This window comes from Capricornis sumatraensis, chromosome 17 (assembly GCF_032405125.1).
Source record: "Capricornis sumatraensis isolate serow.1 chromosome 17, serow.2, whole genome shotgun sequence".
Lineage (NCBI taxonomy): Eukaryota > Metazoa > Chordata > Mammalia > Artiodactyla > Bovidae > Capricornis > Capricornis sumatraensis.
Genome location: NC_091085.1, coordinates 7742230 through 7764167, shown reverse-complemented (window position 1 = coordinate 7764167; position 21938 = coordinate 7742230). Strand labels below are relative to the sequence as shown.

Here is a 21938-nt window from a genome sequence, read left to right as displayed (position 1 = left end):
CACATGACTGCTGTGGCCCTGTGACACAAGCAGTCATGACATGTCTGCGACTGCCTGTCACTCAAAGGGGAAACCAGAGAAGCGCTGAATGCATCTGGCTTCTGGTCTCCCGTACATCCCGGGATTTCATTTTATTTTTTTCCTTTTTTTTGATCCTCTGAGGGAAAACCTTAAGCTTCCGGCCAACTTCATAGGAATAGGGAGACATTTCTGAAGGTCATTTACTGAAAAGAAGGAAAAAGGGATGGGGCCATGACACATTTCATTATTTTTCTGGAGCAAGACAGCTCTCTATGTAGAACAGCCTTCCTGTCTGCACAAACATTAGTAGTGTCCTGAAGGAGATGTAAGGTTTTCTCCTCCAGCACCAGCGGGCCTCAGGGGAGAAGAGCCCAGAACAAGGAAAAAAACAACAGGACTCCAGGACAAGCAACACAAAACTGTTGCTCTTCTAGAGTCAGAGTTCAGTGATCTGTGGAGATTCAGAGGTGAAAGAGAAAGGAGGAAGGGATGGTTTTTGAATTGAGCCTTGAAGGATGGATGGGGTTTCCACTCAGTTGATGAATGGTGAGAGATAAAGATCTCCTGCTGTGGTGTGAGCTTGTGACTCTTGTCTCCCCAAGATCCAGCATATGACTCTTAAAAATGAGGACTGGCACTTCCCTGGTGGCCGACTGGTAAAGAAAAATCCACTTTTCAGCTTTCCTCCGCTGGTGCTAAGATCTTCAGTCCTTCCAAGGAAGCTTCCATCATTTGGGGGTGAGGTCCTCACATCAACTGGCGACTAGCACTGCACCTGGCAGCCCACACCTAGCCCTCACTCGCACCATGGTCCAGGTCTTGGAGCTTGCCTGCATCCACTTGGCCCTCATTCTGCACAACAATGAGGTGATGGTCATGGAGAATAAGATCAATACCCTCATTAAAGCAGCTGTTGTAAACGCTGAGCTTTTCTGCCAGGCTTGTTTGCAAGAGCTTTGGCCTATGTCAACATCAGAAGCCTCATCTGCATTGTGGGGGCTGATGGACCTATCCTATCCACCACTGCTGCCCCAGCTGAGGAGAAAAATGTGGAAGCAAAGAAAGAAGAATCTGAAGAGTCTGATGATGACATGGGCTTTGGTCTTTTTGACTAAAGCTCTTTAGTAACACATTCAATAAAAAGCTCTTAAAAAAAAAAAAAACAAAAAAGGAATCTGGCTTCCAGCGCAGGGACATGGTTCGATCCCTGGTCAGTGAACGAATACCCCACATGCCGCAGAGGCAACTAATCTCCGTGGAACACAACAAACGAACTCAGTGCTCTGTAACCAGCAGGACACAACTAGAGAGCCTGCACATTGCAACTAAGACCCGACAACAGTCAAGTAAATAAATAAATGTTTAAAAATAATGATAAGTAAGTAAATAAAATAAAAATGAGGAGTGGAGAGTATGGAAGGTTTCCCTCAGCTCAGCTTTTGTTCCAGTGTGCCATTCAGATTACAGCTGCGGCTGTTGCCGCTGCTGCTGCTAAGCCGCTTCAGTCGTGTCCGACTATGTGCGACCCCATAGGGCAGCCCACCAGGTCTCCCGTCCCTGGGATTTCCCAGGCAAGAACACTGGAGTGGGTTGCCATTTCCTTCTCCAATGCATGAAACTGAAAAGTGAAAGTGAAGACGCTCAGTCGTGTCCGACTCTTAGCGACCCCATGGACTGCAGCCTCCGTCCATGGGATTTTGCAGGCAAGAGTGCTGACTGGGCTGCCATTGCCTTTTCCTCAGATTACAGCTAACCATGCTTTTTCCCACCTGCCTTCCATTTTATGCCACATTTTGTCTTCCTCCTTTTGCTCCCATTTATCCTCTTTACGTAAATAATGAAATGATTACAGCTTAGTAAATGTATGTGGGGGGAGTTGCTCAGGCTTGTGCTTTGCTGGGTGGTTCCTGTTCCCCCTCCAGCCTTACTGAGCTCTACTTTGTTCTCATCACTTCCAAAGAACGTTTTGGATTCTTACCTTTGTCTACACCATCTCCCAATACAGTGCTTATGTGGAGAAAGAATCAGATAAATATTCATTAAGACTTCCTTTGTGGCTCAGCTGATAAAGAATCTGCCTGCAATGTGGGAGACCTGGGTGCGATCCCTGGGTTGGGAGATCCCCTGAAGAAGGGCAAATATACATTAGCAAAATAAACCCACAAAGTTTTCCCAAGTCTTCTTTAATGTTTCAATGAATATTCTAGAAATAGCTAATCAAATTGTAAGGAACTGCCATTTGGACTGCTTTCCACCAGGTTTGTAGACATGACACAACTACCATTCTTGTGTGATTAAGGTAATAAAGAGGATACCAGTAATATCTCCTTAAAGAAATCTAGTGTTTAAGAAGATGAAAGTACAGCCACTATGGAGAACAGTGTGGAGATTCCTTAAAAAATTGCAAATAGAACTGCCTTATGACCCAGCAATCCCACTGCTGGGCATACACACCGAGGAAACCAGAATTGAAAGAGACACATGTACCTCAATGTTCATCGCAGCACTGTTTATAATAGCCAGGACATGGAAACAACCTAGATGTCCATCAGCAGATGAATGGATAAGAAAGCTGTGGTACCTATACACAATGGAGTATTACTCAGCCGTTAAAAAGAATTCATTTGAATCAGTTCTAATGAGATGGATGAAACTGTAGCCGATTATACAGAGTGAAGTAAGCCAGAAAGAAAAACACCAGTACAGTATACTAACACATATATGGAGCATTTAGAAAGATGGTAATGATAACCCTGTATGTGAGACAGTAAAAGAGACACAGATGTGTAGAGTGGACTTTTGGACTCTGTAGGAGAGGGAGAGGGTGGGATGATTTGGGAGAATGGCATTGAAACATGTATACTATCATGTAAGAAACGAATCGCCAGTCTATGTCTGATGCAGGATACAGGATGCTTGGGGCTGGTGCACGGGGATGACCCAGAGAGATGTTATAGGGAGGGAGGAGGGAGGGGGGTTCATGTTTGGGAACGCATGTACACCCGTGGTGGATTCATGTCAATGTATGGCAAAACCAATACAGTATTGTAAAGTAAAATAAAGTAAAAATAAAAATTAAAAAAATATTAAAGTAAAAAAAAAGAAGATGAAATAATTCGATGATGGCAAGGTCACAACCTTTTTACTTTTTCTGAAGAAAGTGTGTGCTAAGTAAATTATTAATGAAAAAAATTCCGGAGGGCACTATTAGCCTTCTTTCAGAAGATGCAGCACCCTTGATATTGTGTGGCAGCACTTATTTGCATGTTCAGTTCAGTTTGTTCAGTCACTCGGTCATGTCTGACTCTTTGCGACCCTATGAATCACAGCACGCCAGGCCTCCCTGTCCATCAACAACTCCCGGAGTTCACACAAACTTATCTGCATCAAGTCGGTGATGCCATCCAGCCATCTCATCCTCTGTTGTCCCCTTTTCCTCCTGCCCCTAATCCCTCCCAGCATCAGGGTCTTTTCCAAAGAGTCAACTCTTCGCATAAAATGGTCAAAGTATTGGAGTTTCAGCTTTAGCATCAGCTGTTTGCATATAAATGATAGCAAAGTACAAATGACTTTTATCTATGTGTTAAAAAAAATTCCCAAGAATACCTTCCTTGGAAATTTTGTGGAAATTAGCATATGTTCCAGGGGACCTTTAAAATACAAACTTGTAGATCTCAAAAATAACTTTGTAAATCAGACTTTGATTCACCTGAGTCTTCCAGACGACATTTCTGAATAACTAAGAAGAGGTGGCAGGAATACACAGAAGAACTGTACAAAAAAAATCTTCATGACCCAGATAATCACGATGGTGTGATCATTCATCTAGAGCCAGACATCCTGGAATGTGAAGTCAAGTGGGCCTTAGAAAGCATCAGTACGAACAAAGCTAGTGGAGGTGATGGAATTCCAGTTGACTGTTTCAAATCCTGAAAGATGATGCTGTGAAAGTGCTGCACTCAATATGCCAGCAAATTTGGAAATCTCAGCAGTGGCCACAGGACTGGAAAAGGTCAGTTTTCATTCCAATTCCAAAGAAAGGCAATGCCAAAGAATGGTCAAACTACTGCACAATTGCAACCATCTCACACACTATTAAAGTAATGCTCAAAATTCTCTAAGCCAGGCTTCAGCAATACGTGAACCATGAACTTCCTGATGTTCAAGCTGGTTTTAGAAAAGGCAGGGGAACCAGAGATCAAACTGCCAACATCCACTGGATCATGGAAAAAGCAAGAGAGTTCCAGAAAAACATCTATTTCTGCTTTATTGACTATGCCAAAGCCTTTGACTGTGTGGATCACAATAAAATGTGGAAAATTCTGAAAGAGATGGGAATACCAGACCACCTGACCTGCCTCTTGAGAAATTTGTATGCAGGTTAGGAAACAACAATTAGAACTGGACATGGAACAACAGACTGGTTCCAAATAGGAAAAGGACTACGTCAAGGCTGTATATTGTCACCCTGCTTATTTAACTTCTATGCAGAGTACATCATGAGAAACGCTAGACTGAAAGAAACACAAGCTGGAGTCAAGATTGCCGGGAGAAATATCACTAACCTCAGATATGCAGATGACACCACCCTTATGGCAGAAAGTGAAGAGGAACTAAAAAGCCTCTTGATGAAAGTGAAAGAGGAGAGTGAAAAAGTTGGCTTAAAACTCAACATTCAGAAAACGAAGATCATGGCATCTTGTCCCATCATTTCATGGGAAATAGATAGGGAAACAGTGGAAACAGTGTCAGACTTTATTTTTGAGGGCTCCAAAATCACTGCAGATGGTGATTGCAGCCATGAAATTAAAAGACACTTGCTCCTTGGAAGAAAAGTTATGGCATATTCAAAAGCAGAGACATTACTTTGTCGACTAAGGTCTGTCTAATCAAGGCTATGGTTTTTCCTGTGGTCATGTATGGATGTGAGAGTTGAACTGTGAAGAAGGCTGAGCACCAAAGAATTGATGGTTTTGAACAATGGTGTTGGAGAAGACTCTTGAGAGTCTCTTGGACTGCAGTGAGATCCAGCCAATCCATTCTGAAGGAGATCAGCCCCTGGATTTCTTTGGAAGGAATGATGCTAAAACTGAAACTCCATACTTTGGCCACTTCATACGAAGAGTTGACTCATCGGAAAAGACTTTGATGCTGGGAGGGATTGGGGGCAGGAGGAGAAGGGGACGACAGAGGATGAGATGGCTGGATGGCATCACTGATTCTATGGACGTGAGTCTGAGTGAACTCCAGAGGTTGGTGATGGACAGGGAAGCCTGGCGTGCTGCGATTCATGGGGTCGCAAAGGGTCGGACATGACTGACCGACTGAACTGAATTGATAGTAAGTAACTTTACCCACCTATGGGTGATTTTTAATGGAGCATATTTTAACCTAAATAAGTCATCCCCAACAGGCATCACTGTACGGTGACCTAGCTATACCACATAGCCTGCAAAGAAAAGTCATGAGAATCCCAAAAGATATGAGAGTTTTCTTTTTAGAAGTGACTCTTAGAGTGTGTTCCTCCATGGTGTATATGCATAGAGTCCCTGTTTGTTCTCCAAAGACTGTATTTCTCTAGCAGTTCAGAGAAATTGCTGTGGTTAGAGCGTGAAAATGTGTGTGTGCCTGCTCTGCTGCTTGTCTCCAAATAATACACGCTTTTGAACACTGTTTGTAATTCTAGTCTCTGGCAGCTGTAGACTTGTTACCTTAAAGTGCTAAAGTTCTTTGCATTATAGTGAACAGTATTTTTTGATTACTATACACTTAATTGTATGATGATCTATTGTTAGAGATTCTGTTTCTTCATAAATGTAAAATTCAATACAAATTTTTAATTTTCTCTCCCTCTCTTCTAGAGCTTGATTGTTCTCTTGCACACAGCTCTCCCCATTCCCACCTCTTCTCTCTCTGCATCTCTTTGTTTCTCTTTCTCTGTCTGTCCCTCCCTCCCTCTCTCCTTATTTTGTCATCTTTACTTTCACAGTCACCTTTAGGCACATTTAAAACCCTCAAACTTTTGGAAGCACCACTTGGCAAGGGTTATGTTTCTGTGTTTCGGTTTTGAAGCACAGTGCCATGATTTCAACTGAACTTGGCCTTGATTGAAGCTAATCAAGTTGCAGTTCTGCCTTCCAAATTCACAGCTTGCTGTGAGCAGACAGGCGTGGGAGGGGAGGAAACTGGAACGCCGGGTACTGGAGATTTCCCCATTGCTCTGTCACCTCTTCTAACAAGAAAGTTTTCTTAAGATTCTGGCTAAATGACCAGTTCTTTTAAAACCTTCTTTCTTTGACAATAATGTTCACTGTTGGAACTTCGGTAGTGGTTCAATGGAACTGCCTACAAATGTGCACATAGGTTTGATCCCTGGTCTGGGAAGATTCCATGTGCTGTGGGGCAACTATGCCCCTGCACCACAACTACTGAGCCCGCATGTTGCAACTACTGAAACTCACAGGCTCACAGGCTCTAGAGCCTAGGCTCTGTAAGAAGAGAAGTCACCACAATAAGCCCTCAAACCATAGCTAGAGAGTAGCGTCTGCTCACCACAACTAGAGAAAGCCCTCATGAGAAAGCCCACAACAAAGACCCTGCACAGTCAAAAATATAAATAAATAAATGATGTTCAGTATTTGTTAATGCTTCTCAAACTTCTAAAATCTATACATCTAGTTTTTCCAGAGTCTTACCTTCTCTAGTCTTATTTAAAAAGTAGAAGTATTTTCCCCAAATATAAAATTATAATTGAACTTTCCCCCCACTTAGATACACCTAAACCTTCTCAGCCAGCTCTGAGTGAAGAATGTGGGGGTTGACTGTCTACCCTCCCACATGGCCCTCTTTGAGAATCACTTGCTGACGCTCTGCTGCTCCCTGGAGCTTGATTAGTAAATCTGCCGAAACTGAAAAGAAATTCTAAGGAGTAAATTGTTGTAGATACCTCAAACTGCATTGAACCAAGAGTTGGGACAATAAACTAGGAACCTAGCTGGTCCCTGGGGAAAATGTTCAGATTTCTTAGATGCTCTGCAGTTGGTACTAGAACCTTGCAGTAATGACCTTCAATTTTGTAACTAATAAAAAGTAGCAACTCACAATAATCCTTGTGTTTCCAGTAGAGCAAAATGGAATTTAGAGAGCTCTTTGGTTAGTCTAAATGAGTTTTCTATTTTCAATCCCTTTTTCAAAATATGTGGTTCTGCATTTCAGTTTTTATAGTAAACTGCTTATACACATTTCTAAAAAAGTGAGACCCAAAAGTTAGTGACTAATGGATAAGACTGAGCAATATTGAAAAAAAGTGGTAAGGTTGCTTTCCTAGCATTCATGTGACCTTGGGAACATTGGTGTTTCTAAAGCTGAGGTGTTATTATTATTATTTTTTTCTTTTCTCACCTTCCTTGGTAAAGCATATAAATTGAATTTGTCTATGAATTCAAAACATTGAAAGTATTAAAGTTTACACAGGCTTTTTGTTTATGGGCCTATATTTTTCCTTTTAGTTATCAATATGCAATAAGCACATACATAGCATTTTCCTCCTTTCTCCTAAAAATGATTAACAGTTATGTCATTAACCCTTACTGCCCCCCTGTGGAGAAAGAAAATGCACTGGTCATAGCAAACACCCTTTTCCAAAAACACAAGAGAAGACTCTACACATGGATATCACCAGATGGTCAACACCGAAATCAGATTGATTATATTCTTTGCAGCCAAAGATGGAGAAGCTCTACTCAGTCAACAAAAACGAGACCAGGAGCTGACTGTGGCTCAGATCACGAACTCCTTATTGACAAATTCAGACTTAAATTGAAGAAAGTAGGGAAAACCACTAGACCATTCATGTATGACCTAAATCAAATCCCTTATGATTATACAGTGGAAGTGAGAAATAGATTTAAGGGACTAGATCTGATAGAGTGAGTGCGTGATGAACTATACGGAGGTTCGTGACATTGTACCGGAGACAAGGATCAAGACCATCCTCATGGAAAAGAAATGCAAAAAAGCAAAATGGCTGTCAGGGGAGGCCTTACAAATAGTTGTGAAAAGAAGACAAATGAAAAGCAAAGGAGAAAAGGAAAGATATAAGCATTTGAATGCAGAGTTGCAAAGAATAGCAAGAAGAGATAAGAAAGCCTTCTTCAGCGATCAGTGCAAAGAAATAGAGGAAAACAACAGAATGGGAAAGAGTAGAGATCTCTTCAAAGAAAATTAGAGATACCAAGGGAACATTTCATGCAAAGATGGGGTCAATAAAAGCACAGAAATGGTATGGACATAACAGAAGCAGAAGATATTAAGAAGAGGTGGCAAGAATACACAGAAGAACTATGCAAAAAAGATCTTCACGACCCAGATAATCATGATGGTGTGATCATTCATCTAGAGCCAGACATCCTGGAATGTGAAGTCAAGTGGGCCTTAGAAAGCATCCCTATGAACAAAGCTAGTGGAGGTGATGGAATTCCAGTTGAGCTATTTCAAATCCTGAAAGATGATGCTGTGAAAGTGCTGCACTCAATATGCCAGCAAATCTGGAAATCTCAGCAGTGGCCACAGGACTGGAAAAGGTCAGTTTCCATTCCAACCCCAAAGAAAGGCAATGCCAAAGAATGGTCAAACTACTGCACAATTGCACTCATCTCACATGCTAGTAAAGTAATGCTCAAAATTCTCCAAGCCAGATTTCAGCAGTATGTGAACCGTGAACTTCCTGATGTTCAAGCTGGTTTTAGAAAAGGCAGAGGAACCAGAGATCAAACTGCCAACATCCAATGGATCATGGAAAAAGCAAGAGAGTTCCAGAAAAACATCTATTTCTGCTTTATTGACTATGCCAAAGCCTTTGACTGTGTGGATCAAAATAAATTGTGGAAGATTCTGAGAGAGATGGGAATACCAGACCACCTGACCTGCCTCTTGAGAAATTTGTATGCAGGTCAGGAAGCAACAGTTAGAACTGGACATGGAACAACAAACTGGTTCCAAATAGGAAAAAGAGTGTGTCAAGGCTGTATATTGTCACCCTGCTTATTTAACTTCTATGCAAAGTACATCATGAGAAACGCTGGGCTGGAAGAAGCACAACCTGGAATGAAGATTGCCGGGAGAAATATCAATAACCTCAGATATGCAGATGACACCACCCTTATGGCAGAAAGTGAAGAGGAACTAAAAAGCCTCTTGATGAAAGTGAAAGAGGAGAGTGAAAAAGTTGGCTTAAAGCTCCACATTCAGGAAACGAAGATCATGGCATCTGGTCCCATCACTTCATGGAAAATAGATGGGGAAACAGTGGAAACAGTGTCAGACTTTATTTTTGAGGGCTCTCAAATCACTGCAGATGGTGACTGCAGCCATGAAATTAAAAGATGCTTACTCCTTGGAAGGAAAGTTATGACCAAACTAGATAGCATGTTGAAGAGTAGAGACATTACTTTGCCAACAAAGGTCCCGCTAGTCAAGGCTATGGTTTTTCCAGTGGTCATGTATGGATGTGAGAGTTGGACTGTGAAGAAGGCTGAGCACCAAAGAATTGATGCTTTTGAACTGTGGTATTGGAGAAGACTCTTGAGAATCCCTTGGACTGCAAGGAGATCCAACCAGTCAATTCTCAAGGAGATCAGCCTTGGGATTTCTTTGGAAGGAATGATGCTAAAGCTGAAGCTCCAGTACTTTGGCCACCTCATATGAAGAGTTGACTCATTGGAAAATACTCTGATGCTGGGAGGGATTGGGGGCAGGAGGAGAAGGGGATAACTGAGGATGAAATGGCTGTATGGCATCACTGACTCGATGGACGTGAGCCTGAGTGAACTCCAGGAGTTGGTGATAGACAGGGAGGCCTGGTGTGCTGCAATTCATGGGGTCACAAAGAGTCGGACACGACTGAGCGACTGAACTGAACTGAACTGTGGAGTAAGGCAATTCTCTTGCTTTCTCTTTTATTTTTTAATTGGACTGACCAAGTTCTAGAAATAAGAGTATATCCAAACTAATCAGTGAAATAGTGCTGAAACTGGAGTAGAAATCAAAACAGCAAGAACCTAGAACTTCTCAAGATTGTAATAGAAAGTAAAATTTGACTCAGTCTAAATAGTGTCAAGGATGCTTAACACAACATTTTCTTAGAGGATGCCTGTTGGCATCATTACATGAAAAAAATTCCCAAATAAATATGTGTGAACCATAAAGCATAAATCATTTATTGTTTCCAATAGTATGGAGAACTTACCTAATAGCTTTTAGTGCTCAGAAATGCTTCAGGTCAGCAAAGGGAAAACCAAATCTACTTCTAAATCTATTCTATTTCCTCTGGAACATAATGCCCTCTTGAAATATATTTGATATTTCCATTACCAAATCTTGTTTCTAGCAATGTTGTGCTATGTATTTGACCTCACCCAATACTATTTCCTGATTCTGTTTCCTTGTTCTCTGATACCTTTGTCCTCTGACTGCAAATTTAAGTTTCCTTCATGAGAGGCAGTGATGCTTTTCCTGACCTTGTTTTTAGATATTCCATCACAGAAATATGTACCAATTCAAGAGATTTAATTTGAACAGTGAATGTCACTTTTGAGAATAAGTGTGATATTTTGGTGATAGACTGTTTTAAAGGGATACACAGATGCTAGGTGAACTCTCTGAAGCCATGCTGTTGAATACAGAGTTGGACTTGGTACAAACCACTCTGTACTAAATCCCTCCCAATATCTCTTCTACCTTGTGAGCTTTTTCATACTTTTCTTTAGACTAAGGGTGTTTTTTAAAATTTATTCTTATTTGGGAGAAAATTGCTTTACAATGTTGTGTTGATTACTGCTATACAACAATGCAATTTGGCCATAATTATACCTATATCACCTCCCTGCTGAGCCTCCCACCCCTACCCCCTCACCCCTCTAGGTCATCACAGAGCACTAGGCTGGGTCCCTTGTGTTATACAGCAACTTCTCAGCAGCTATCTATTTTACACACGGTAGTGTGTATGTTAGACTAAGAGTGTTTTAAAAGAGAAATGTCTTGGATATAATCACTGCTTCTATACCTGTGAAGACTTAAATGGTCAGTATATGAAACATTAGCTTACATTTTTAAAAATATGATACATGTTCATTATGAACAAAATTCAAACATGATAGAGATGTACAAAAAAAATTTTTTTTAATATACAGAAAGAATTAAAATGTACAGAAATTCCCAGAGAAAACATGTGACATCAAGGGACATGCAAGGTTTAGATCTGATAGAAAGAGTGCCTGAAGAACTATGAATGGAGGTTTGTATCACCATACATGAGGCGGTGATCAAAACTATCCCCAAGAAAAAGAAATGAAAAAAGGCAATGTCCTTGTCTGAGGAGGCCTTACAAACAGCTGAGAAAAGAAGAGAAATGAAAGGCAAAGGAGAAAAGGAAAGATATACCCATCTGAATGCAGAGTTACAAAGAATAGCAAGGAGAGATAAGAGAACCTTTCTAAGTAATCTTGATGACAGTGAAAGACAGAGTGAAAAAGCTGGCTTAAAACTCAACATTCAAAAAACTAAGATCATGTCATCCAGTCCCATCACTTCATGGCAAATAGATGGGAAAACAATGGAAACAGTGACAGACTTTATTTTCTTGGGCTCCAAAATCACTGCAGATGGTGACTACAGGCTTGAAATTAAAAGATACTTGCTCCTTGGAGGAAAAGCTCTGACAAACCTCAGTTCAGTTCAGTCACTCAATGGTGTCTGACTCTTTGCAACCCCATGGACTTCAGTTTATCTATGACAAACCTAGATAGCATATTAAAAAGCAGAGACGTTACTTTGCTGACAAAGATCCATCTAGTCAATTCTATGGTTTTTCCAGTAGTCGTATATGGATGTGAGAGTTGGACCATAAAGAAAGCTGAGCACTAAAGAAATGATGCTTTTGAACTCTGATGTTGGAGAAGACTCTTGAGAGTCTCTTGGACTACAATGAGTTCAAACCAATTCATCCTAAAGGAAATCAGTCCTGAAAATTCATTGGAAGAACTGATGCTGAAGCTGAAGCTCCAATGCTTTGGCCACCTGATGCAAAGAGCTGACTTATTTGAAAAGATCCTGATGCTGGGAAAGACTGAAGGCAGGAGGAGAAGGGGACGACAGAGGGTGAGATGTTTGGATGGCATCACCGACTCGATGGACATGAGTTTGAGCAAGCTCCAGGAGTGGTGATGGACAGGGAAGCCTGGTGTTCTGTAGTCCATGGAGTCGCAAAGAGTTGGACACAACTGAGTTACTGAACTGAACTGAAGTGACAAAGCAAAGAAATAGAGGAAAACAATAGAATGGGAAAGACTAGAGATCTCTTCAAGAAAATTAGTGATACCAAGGGAACATTTCATGCAAAATGGGCACAATAAAGGACAGGAATGGAATAGACTTAACAGAAGCAGAAGATATCAATAAGAGGTGACAACAATACACAGAAGACCTATACAAAAGAGATCTTAATGACCCAGATAACCACGATTGTGTGATCAGTCACCTAGAGCCAGAGATTCTGGAGTGCAAAGTCAAGTGGGGCTCAGGAAACATCACAACAAACAAAACCAGTGGAGGTGATGGAATTCCAGTTGAACTATTTCAAATCTTAAAAGATGATACTGTTAAAGTGCTGCACTCAATATGTCAGCAAATTTGGAAAACTCAGCAGTAACCACAGGACTGGAAAAGGTCAGTTTTCATTCCAATCCCAAAGAAAGACAATGACAAGGAATGTTCAAACTACCACACAATTGCACTCATCTCACACGCTAGCAAAATAGTGCTCAAAATTCTCCAAGCAAGGCTTCAACAGTAAGTTAACTGAGAACTTCCAGATGGACCTTCCTCATAGCTCAGTAGGTAAAGAATCTGCCTGCAATGCAGGAGATCCAGGTTCCATTCCTGGGTTGGGAAGAACCCCTGGAGAAGGAAATGTCAACCCACTTCAGTATTCTTACCTGGAGAATCCCATGGATAGAGGAGACTGGCAGGCTACAGTCCATAGGATCACAATAATCAGGCACGACTGAGAGACTAACACTTTTACTTCTTTCAAGCTGGATTTAGAAAAGGCAGAGGAACCTGAGATCAAATTGCCAACATCCGTTGGATCATAGGAAAAACAAGAGAATTCCAGAAAAATGTCTACTTCTGCTTCATTGACTATGCTAAAACCTTTGACCGTGTGGATCACAATAAACTGGAAAATTCTTAAAGAGATTGGACTACTAGACCACTTTGCTTGTCTCCTGAGAAACCTGTATGCAGGTCAAGAAGCGGCAGTCAGAACTGGACATGGAACAACAGACTGGTTCCAAATTGGGAAAGGAATACATCAAGGCTGCTTATTGTCACCTTGCTTATTTAACTTCTATGCAGAGTGAAAAGTGAAAGTTTGTGTCTGACTCTGCGACCCCAGGGACTACAGTCCATGGAACTCTTCAGGCCAAAATACTGGTGTGGGTAAACTTACCCTTCTCCAGGGGATCTTCCCAACCCAGGGATTGAATCCAGGTCTCCTGCATTGCAGGCAGATTCTTCACCAACTGAGCTATCAAGGAAGCCCATGCAACTTGCATGGAGAGTACATCATGTGAAATGCCAGACTGGATGAATTACAAGCTTGAATCAAGATTGCTGGGAGAAATATAAAAAACTTCAAATATGCAGATGATACCATTCTAATGGAATACAGCAAAGAGGAATTAAAGAGCCTTCTGATGAAGGTGAAAGAGGAGAGTGAAAAAGCTGGTTTAAAACTCAACATTTAAAAAACTAAGATCATGGTATCTAGTCCCACCACTTCATAGCAAATAGATGGGGAAAAAGTGGAAACTGTGGCAGATTTTATTTTCTTGGGCTCCAAAATCACTGTGGACAGTGGCTGCAGTCATGAAATTAAAAGACACTTGTTCCTTGGAACAAAAGGTATGACAAACATAGACAGCATATTAAAAAACAGAGACATGACTTTGCCACCAAAGGTCTGTTTAGTCAAAGCTATGTTTTTTCCAGTAGTCATGTATGGATGTAAGAGTTGGACCATAAAGAAGGCTGAGTGACTTAGAATTGATGCTTTCAAATTGTGGTGCTGTAGGAGACTCCTGAGAGTTTCTCAGACAGCAAGGAGATCAAACCAGCCAATCCTAAAGAAAATAAACCCTGAATATTCATTGGAAGGACTGATGCTGAAATTCCAATATTTTGACCACTTCAGGCAAAGAGCTGACTCACTGGAAAAGACCCTGTTGCTGGGGAGGATTGAGAATTGGCTTATAAAGGATGGGATGGTTGGACAGGATCACTGACTCAATGGACATGAGTTTGAGCAAACTCGGGGAGATTGTGAAGGACAGGGAAACCTGGCATGCTGCAGTCCACATGGGTCACAAAGAGTCAGATATGACTGAGCGACTGAACAATACTCATATACTACATTCAAAGTCAATTTGTTTAAAATAATGTTGTTGTTCAGTCACTCTGTACAGTTCATGGAATTCTCCAGGCCAGAATACTGGAGTGGGCAGCCTTGCCCTTCTTTCTCTTCCCAAACCAGGGATTGAACCCAAGGCTCCTGCATTGCAGGCAGATTCTTTACCAGCTGAGCCAAAAGGGAAGCCCAAGAATACTGGAGTGAGTAACCTATCCCTTCACCGGTGGATCTTCCTGACCCATGAGTCGAACTGGGGTCCCCTGCATTGCAGGTGGATTCTTTACCAACTGAGGTATCAGAGAAGACTACATCTCAATAAAGTTGTTAGTTAAAAAAGGAACCGTAGAATGATGCTAAAGCTGAAACTCCAGTACTTTGGCCACCTCATGCGAAGACTTGACTCACTGGAAAAGACTTTGATGCTGGGAGGGATTAGGGGCAGGAGAAGAAGGGCACGACCCAGGATGAGATGGCTGGATGGCATCACTGACTCAATGGACATGAGTCTGAGTGAACTCCGGGAATTGGTGATGGACAGGGAGGCCTGGCATGCTGCGATTCATGGGGTCGCAAAGAGTTGGACACTACTGAGCGACTGAACTGAACTGAACTGAACTGAACTGAATGAGGGAAAGGTATTGAAGTGAAACCGGAAGTAGGAAGCAATTATTTACTCCATTTTCCCCTCTTTTCCAAAAGCTAGCCTAGGAATTTTGAAGGCCCCTTTTCAAAACTGAAGCTTTGGAGCAAGAGGCGCAAAGAACCCTCTAAATGTCTTGACTAAGGCACACTGAAACTTGTATGAGGTCTCCAGCTCCCAATCGCAGACCTGCACAGTAGTTTAATTTTCCTGATCTTTAAAATTTTGATAACAAAGGCTTTATATTTTAGAAGATAAAAGCTGAAAACATATTTTCATAAATCCAGCTGCTTTTTGTGTCTTACTGCTATTACAACAAAAGTAAGGACAAATCTTCTGGGAGTGGGTTGGCAGGGGGAGGGGTGGGAAGGATCTGCAGAGGTTAAAATGAAGGGGAGAAGTGAGAGAGTTAGACGTGTGTCAGAGAATGGTGCTCTAATTCATGAACATTTCCTTCAGGCTCTGTCCTTTCTTGGGAAGGCTACTGTCCCTGTCGCCAGACCTCAAAATGGTCCTGAGGCACCAGGTCCTCCCCACCATCCCTGGAAGGGCATGTCAACTCATGAGCATCACTCATCAGTGAAGACCCAAGTCACTCTTCTGCTGTTGTCTGAAATGTCCTGCTGGTTTACATAGTCAGTTACAGTCTGGTCTAGGGAACTTTTAGGAAAATGTAATCAAGTTTGTGTTTAATACTGAATTCTGAATTTAGGAGGGTATAATGAACACTGACTAATTTGGAAATTGTACTATAGGGAGCAGTTACACTGATTTTAATTCTCACAAATTAAAAATTCTACCTGTGTTTGCCCACACCTGCAATCAATGTAGATTCAGCAGTATATCTTTGAGAAACTTGGATTTAGCTTTTGAAATATCATTTTAAAGGGTTATATTACCCAATATTTGTTAGGGAAGGGTACCTTCCTTAAAGATCTGCTTCGAGAAATAAAAAACATGTGGAAAGTACTTGTTTTTTATAAACAGTAGATGATATACTACTAATACTTACCACTACCAGTAGTAGCTTAATATGCCAGGAGAAATATCAATCACCTCAGATATGCAGATGACACCACCCTTATGGCAGAAAGTGAAGAGGAACTAAAAAGCCTCTTCATGAAAGTGAAAGTGGAGAGTGAAAAAGTTGGCTTAAAGCTCAACATTCAGAAAACTAAGATCATGGCATCTGGTCCCATCACTTCATGGGAAATAGATGGGGAAACAGTGGAAACAGCGTCAGACTTTATTTTGTTGGGCTCTCAAATCACCGCAGATGGTGACTGCAGCCATGAAATTAAAAGACGCTTACTCCTTGGAAGGAAAGTTATGACCAACCTAGACAGCATATTGAAAAGCAGAGACATTACTTTGCCAGCAAAGGTCCATCTAGTCAAGGCTATGGTTTCCCAGTGGTCATGTATGGATGTGAGAGTTGGGCTGTGAAGAGAGCTGAGCACCAAAGAATTGATGCTTTTGAACTGTGGTGTTGGAGAAGACTCTTGCGAGTTCCTTGGACTGCGAGGAGATCCAACCAGTCCATTCTGAAGGAGATCAACCCTGGGATTTCTTTGGAAGGAATGATGCTAAAGCTGAAGCTCCAGTACTTTGGCCACCTCATGTGAAGAGTTGACTCATTGGAGACGGCTCTGATGCTGGGAGGGATTGGGGGCAGGAGGAGAAGGGGACGACAGAGGATGAGATGGCTGGATGGCATCACCGAGGTGATGGACGTGAGTTTGAGTGAACTTCGGGAGTTGGTGATGGACAGGGAGGCCTGGCGTGCTGCGATTCATGGGGTCGCAAAGAGTTGGACACAACTGAGTGACTGAACTGAACTGAGGGCTCTTTATGTCCTAGTCCAATATACCTGGAGTCTATCATTTAAACAAAAAGAGAGAATTTCTGATAATCAATCTAACAAGGAGTTGCTGTTGTTGTTTAGTCCTCTGTCATGTCCAACTTTTTTGCAACCCCATGGACTGTAGCCCACCAGTCTCCTCCATCCATGGGATTTCTCAGGCAAGAATACTGGAGTGGGTTGCCATTTCCTTCTCCATGGAATCTTCCTGACTCAGGGATTCAAACTCATGTCTCCTACATTTCAGGTCGATTTTTTTTTTTTTTTACCACTAAGCCACCAGAGAATTCAATAAGAAATAGCTAGAGCATTTATTATGATAATAAGTGTCCCAGAAGGGAAAATGTTACAAAATATGTCTTCAAGGATGACCCATTACCAAGATTTTCTCATAAGAGCAACACTTGACAGATGTGGCAGCTTGAAATATCATTTCTTATTAGTCAGAAGTGGGTCCCATGGACACCCTATATGGAGGAGGCTGGCTAGGAAGGTCAAGGCTAGGGTTCAGCCTGGGTTGGTCAACAGCATTAGCTCCATCATCCTTGTCCTCACTCCTTCATAACCCCACTAAACTCAGTGAAGTTTAGTGATGGGGGAGAAGCACAGAGATGTTTGGAGGCTCATAGAAAGGAAAGAATATCTGTTTCAAAAATTACCTAAAAATTAGTTTTTACTTATAAAAGCTTAATGGTTTGAGAACAAAGCTAAGGATTTACACTATGTAATTTCAAAACATTATAATGCTACAGTAATCAAGAGAGAATCGGAGAAGGCAATGGCACCCCACTCCAGTACTCTTGCCTGGAAAATCCCATGGACAGAGGAGCCTGGTAGGGTGCGGTCCATGGGGTCGTGAAGAGTCGGACACGACTGAGCGACTTCCCTTTCACTTTTCATTTTCATGCATTGGAGAAGGAAATGGCAACCCACTCCAGTGTTCTTGCCTGGAGAATTCCAGGGACGGGGGAATCCTGGTGGGCTGCCGTCTATGGGGTCACACAGAGTCGGACATGACTGAAGTGACTTAGCAGCAATCAAGAGAGAATGATATTGAAATAAGGTGAGATGTAGATAAGTGAAGTAGGATAGAATGTCTAAAAATAGACCCATGCAAAATATGATCAAGTGATTACCAACAAAGAGGTTGAAGCCAGTTGATTGAAAAATAATTTTCTTTTCAACAAACATTAGTGTCACAATTGGACTTTTGCATGGAGAAAAAATTAGCCATGTACACATAAACAAATATTAACTTGAATTAATGTAAAAGCTAAAACTGCCAGAAGAAAGCAGGAGAAAATCTTTGTGATCCTGAGGTTGGCAAAGTCAAAATACAAACCATAAAAAATTTGATAAATGATATGAGTGGCAACACTGGAGTGGGTTGCCATTTCAGCATGAGACGCAAACTTCAGCAAAGCACTGTGGTAGCCCAGAGTAATCAAGATGGACTCCTTCCCCACATAGCAACATTCAGTGTCCCTGCTGAGTGAGCATCTGAAGACACAGAGGCTATCAGCATCGGTCACCGTCGCATCCGCCTCCTCCCCCGCCGGGTGCACCTCCAGCCGCAGAGAGTTCGGATAGGTGCGAGCGCCTCCGCCTCGAGCCGCGCCGCCCCGCTTTTTTATTTTCTTAACCATCTTTCTTAATGATTAAAAGTTTTAAATTATGATGAAATAATTTATCATTTTCAAATAATATCTCTTGCCTGGAGAATCCCGGAGACGGAGGAGCCTGGTGGGCTGCCGTCTATGGGGTCACATAGAGTCGGACACGACTGAAGCGACTTAGCAGCAGCAGCAGCAGCATACGTCAGAATGGAGTTGAAGTCTGCTTCGGATAGTTGGAAATTCAGACATCATTGCTCTTTGAAGTAACTTGCAGGAGGTATAGGGTTCAAGCCAGTTTGCAAATTGCATGGTATATCTGAAGCTAGTATTCAAACTCTATAAAAACCAGCGGTGTCGTGAAGTATAATGTCCATATTCAGAAAGAATAATAACGTGGGTAAAGGTTTCTCTGAGGAAGAATTTAAGATGCCACTATCTTCGCCAGAGGTTCATGTGCCAATGAAATACATTCCCAGCAACTCACAGATACAGTGATGGTTCCTGTGATCTGACACGACATTGCATGTCACACAAATGTGTGGACAAAGTAATGGCTTCCAGGAGTCCCTAGAGTAAGGAGCTGGAACAACCTTTTGTCCAGGAGTGCCTTTATCATAGTTCATTGCTAGCATCTTGGTCACCCCTCTTCATGTGCTGGTTCCAGAAATTGGCTAAGCCTTTTAAATTCTACCATCCACACCCGTAGATCCTTCCTAGGGTTTAAGGATTCCCTGCACATCAAGCTAAAAATCTCCCTTTTCTCGACTCTTCTCTTTTCAATTCTCACAAAGCTACTTTGACCAGAGTTTTTCAGCAGCAGCTCTGTTAACATTTTAGTCTGGATAATTCTTTGTGTTGGTAGCGGGCAGGTGGTGTCCTATCCTCTATGGGATGCTGAGCAACATCCCTGACCTCTGCCCACTGGATGCACACATCCTGGGCCAGAACCAGTCTGGGGAGGCTGTTCCTTCTTGGTTTGAAAACTGTCTATCTCATTAGTGAATAGTGGTATCTAGTCAGGCAGGGTTCCTGAGAGATAATCCCTCCATTTTCATGTTCTCAATTCAACATTTGTTTGTGGTGGTTTTTCTTTTTTCCATTAATCTTTCTTTTAAATGTATCTATTCAATAAATGTTTATTTATAAAAGATATGTGTTTTTTTTTTTTTACTGTTTATACTCTTTAAAAAAATTTATTGTATATTGGAGTGTAGTTGATTAACAGTGTTAGTTTCGGGTGTGTAGCAGAGTGATTCAGTTATACATACACATGCAGCTGTTTCTTTTCTCAAATTATTTTCCTGTTTAGGTTATTACAGAGTACTGAGCAGTTGCCTGTGCTATACAGTTGGTCATTGTTGGTTATCTGTTTCGAACAGAGCAGTGTGTATGTGTCAGTCCCAAACTCCCAACCTGCCCCTTCCCTTCAGTAAGTGTAAGTCCGTTCTCTGTCTGTGAGTCTGTTTCTGTTTCATAAATAAGTTCAGTTGTATCATTTTTTTTGGATTCCACATATAAGCAATATCCTATGATATTTGTCTTTCTCTAACTTACTTCATTTAGTGTGATAATCTCCAGGTCCATCCATGTTGCTACAAATGGTATTATTTCATTCTTTTTAACAGATGAGTAATTTTCCATTGTGTGTGTGTATATACATATACATATATATATATATATATACAGTGAACACTGGGGTTCATTTCTCCTTTGACCCATGATTTCCTTCAGATATATGCCCAGGAGTGGGATTGCTGGATTATTAAAAGTGAAAGTGTTAGTTGCTCAGTCATGATCTACTCTTTGCGACCCCATGGAGTGTAGCCCACCAGGCTTCTCTGTCCATGGAATTCTCCAGGTGAGAGTACTGGAGTGAATTACCATTCCCTTCTCCAGGGGATCTTCCTGACCCAGGAATTGAACCTGAGTGTCCCACATTGCAGACAGATTATTTTACCTTCTAAACCACCAGGGAAGGTGGATCATATAGTAGCTCTGTTTTTAGTTTCTTAAGGAACCTCCATACTGTTCTCTGTAGTGACTGCACTAGTTTACATACCCACCGACAGTATAGAAGCATTCCCTTTGCTCCACACCCTCTCCAGCATTTATTGTTTGTAGACTTGTTAATGATGGCCATTCTGACTGGTGTGAGGTGGTACTTCATTGTAGTTTTGATTTGTATTTCTCTAATATTTAGCTAGGAGCATGTTTTCATGTGCCTCTTGGTCATCTGTACATCTTCTTTGGAAAACTGTGTATTTAGGTCTTCATTCCATAATATTGTTTAGCACCTACTGTGATCTTGCATTGTGATAAATCCATGATTTTATGGGAAAACCATTTTCTAAATATAACTTCTGTGCAAGCAGCCTCTTCACAGAATCCCTTGCAACTGAAGATAATTTTTAATTTTCTGTTTCCATTTTAAAGTTTATTTTTCATTATTGTATATGATTTGAAAATATTAATATATCTGCTGTTAGCATTTGGTTGTGATGATTATTTGCATATTATTTGCATCCTACTATTTTCATTTAATGCTCCATCATAAGCATATTTCTCTATTTGTTGGACTTTATAAACATCATTGAAAATACATAAATTATATTCCTCAAAAAAAAAAGAAAATAAAAAAGCAATACAGAAAAATTCTGAGTTTCCTTTCTTACTAGTGATTTGGGAATGGAAGGTAAATTTGCACACATTCTGAAGATCAGTCTTCAGAATTGTACTTGGAGTACTTAGTTAAGTACACATACAATCAGTGACTCAGCAGTTCCCCCAGGTATATACCCCAGACATTCTCACACAGGTCTCTGAAGGGATGTATATATTAATAACTGCTCTCATTGCAGTACTGATGGCATCGGAGATGATTGGAAGCTATCTAAGTATCTGTCACTGGAGGAAGAGATAAGCAAACTAAGGTGGATACATAGCTTGAAGTGTGGCAGTTAGAAGTAAAGGACCAGAGGAAAAGAAGCAGCAGGAATTATCCCAACAACCTGTGCTGGCTGCAGAGAGCAGAAACCAGAATGAGATGGACCACACTTACTATTATGTAAATAACAAATCAGTTTAGTTCAGTTCAGTCGCTCAGTCGTGTCCAACTCTTTGCCACCCCATGAATCACAGCACATCAGGCTTCCCTGTCCATCACCAACTCCTGGAGTTCACTCAGACTCACGTCCATCGAGTCAGTGATGCCATCCAGCCATCTCATCCTCTGTCGTCCCCTTCTCCTCCTGCCCCCAATCCCTCCCAGGATCAGGGTCTTTTCCAATGAGTTAACTCTTTGCACGAGGTGGCCAAAGTACTGGAGTTTCAGCG

At 41.5% G+C, this 21938-nt stretch overlaps 1 protein-coding gene across 1 annotated transcript; it reads left to right on the top strand.

Moving 5' to 3' along the window:
- Nucleotides 1-828: 828 nt before the first annotated feature.
- On the top strand, nt 829-1136 carry LOC138093454 (large ribosomal subunit protein P1-like). Its single transcript, XM_068989471.1, has 3 exons — nt 829-894; nt 932-936; nt 974-1136. The coding sequence occupies exons 1-3, from the start codon at nt 829-831 to the stop codon at nt 1134-1136; spliced, it is 234 nt and encodes a 77-aa protein (XP_068845572.1).
- Nucleotides 1137-21938: the final 20802 nt, after the last annotated feature.

What these genes read in the sequence shown, in the direction of transcription:
- LOC138093454 (XM_068989471.1), top strand. Translation starts at nt 829, where the DNA reads ATGGTCCAGGTCTTGGAGCTTGCCTGCATCCACTTGGCCCTCATTCTG.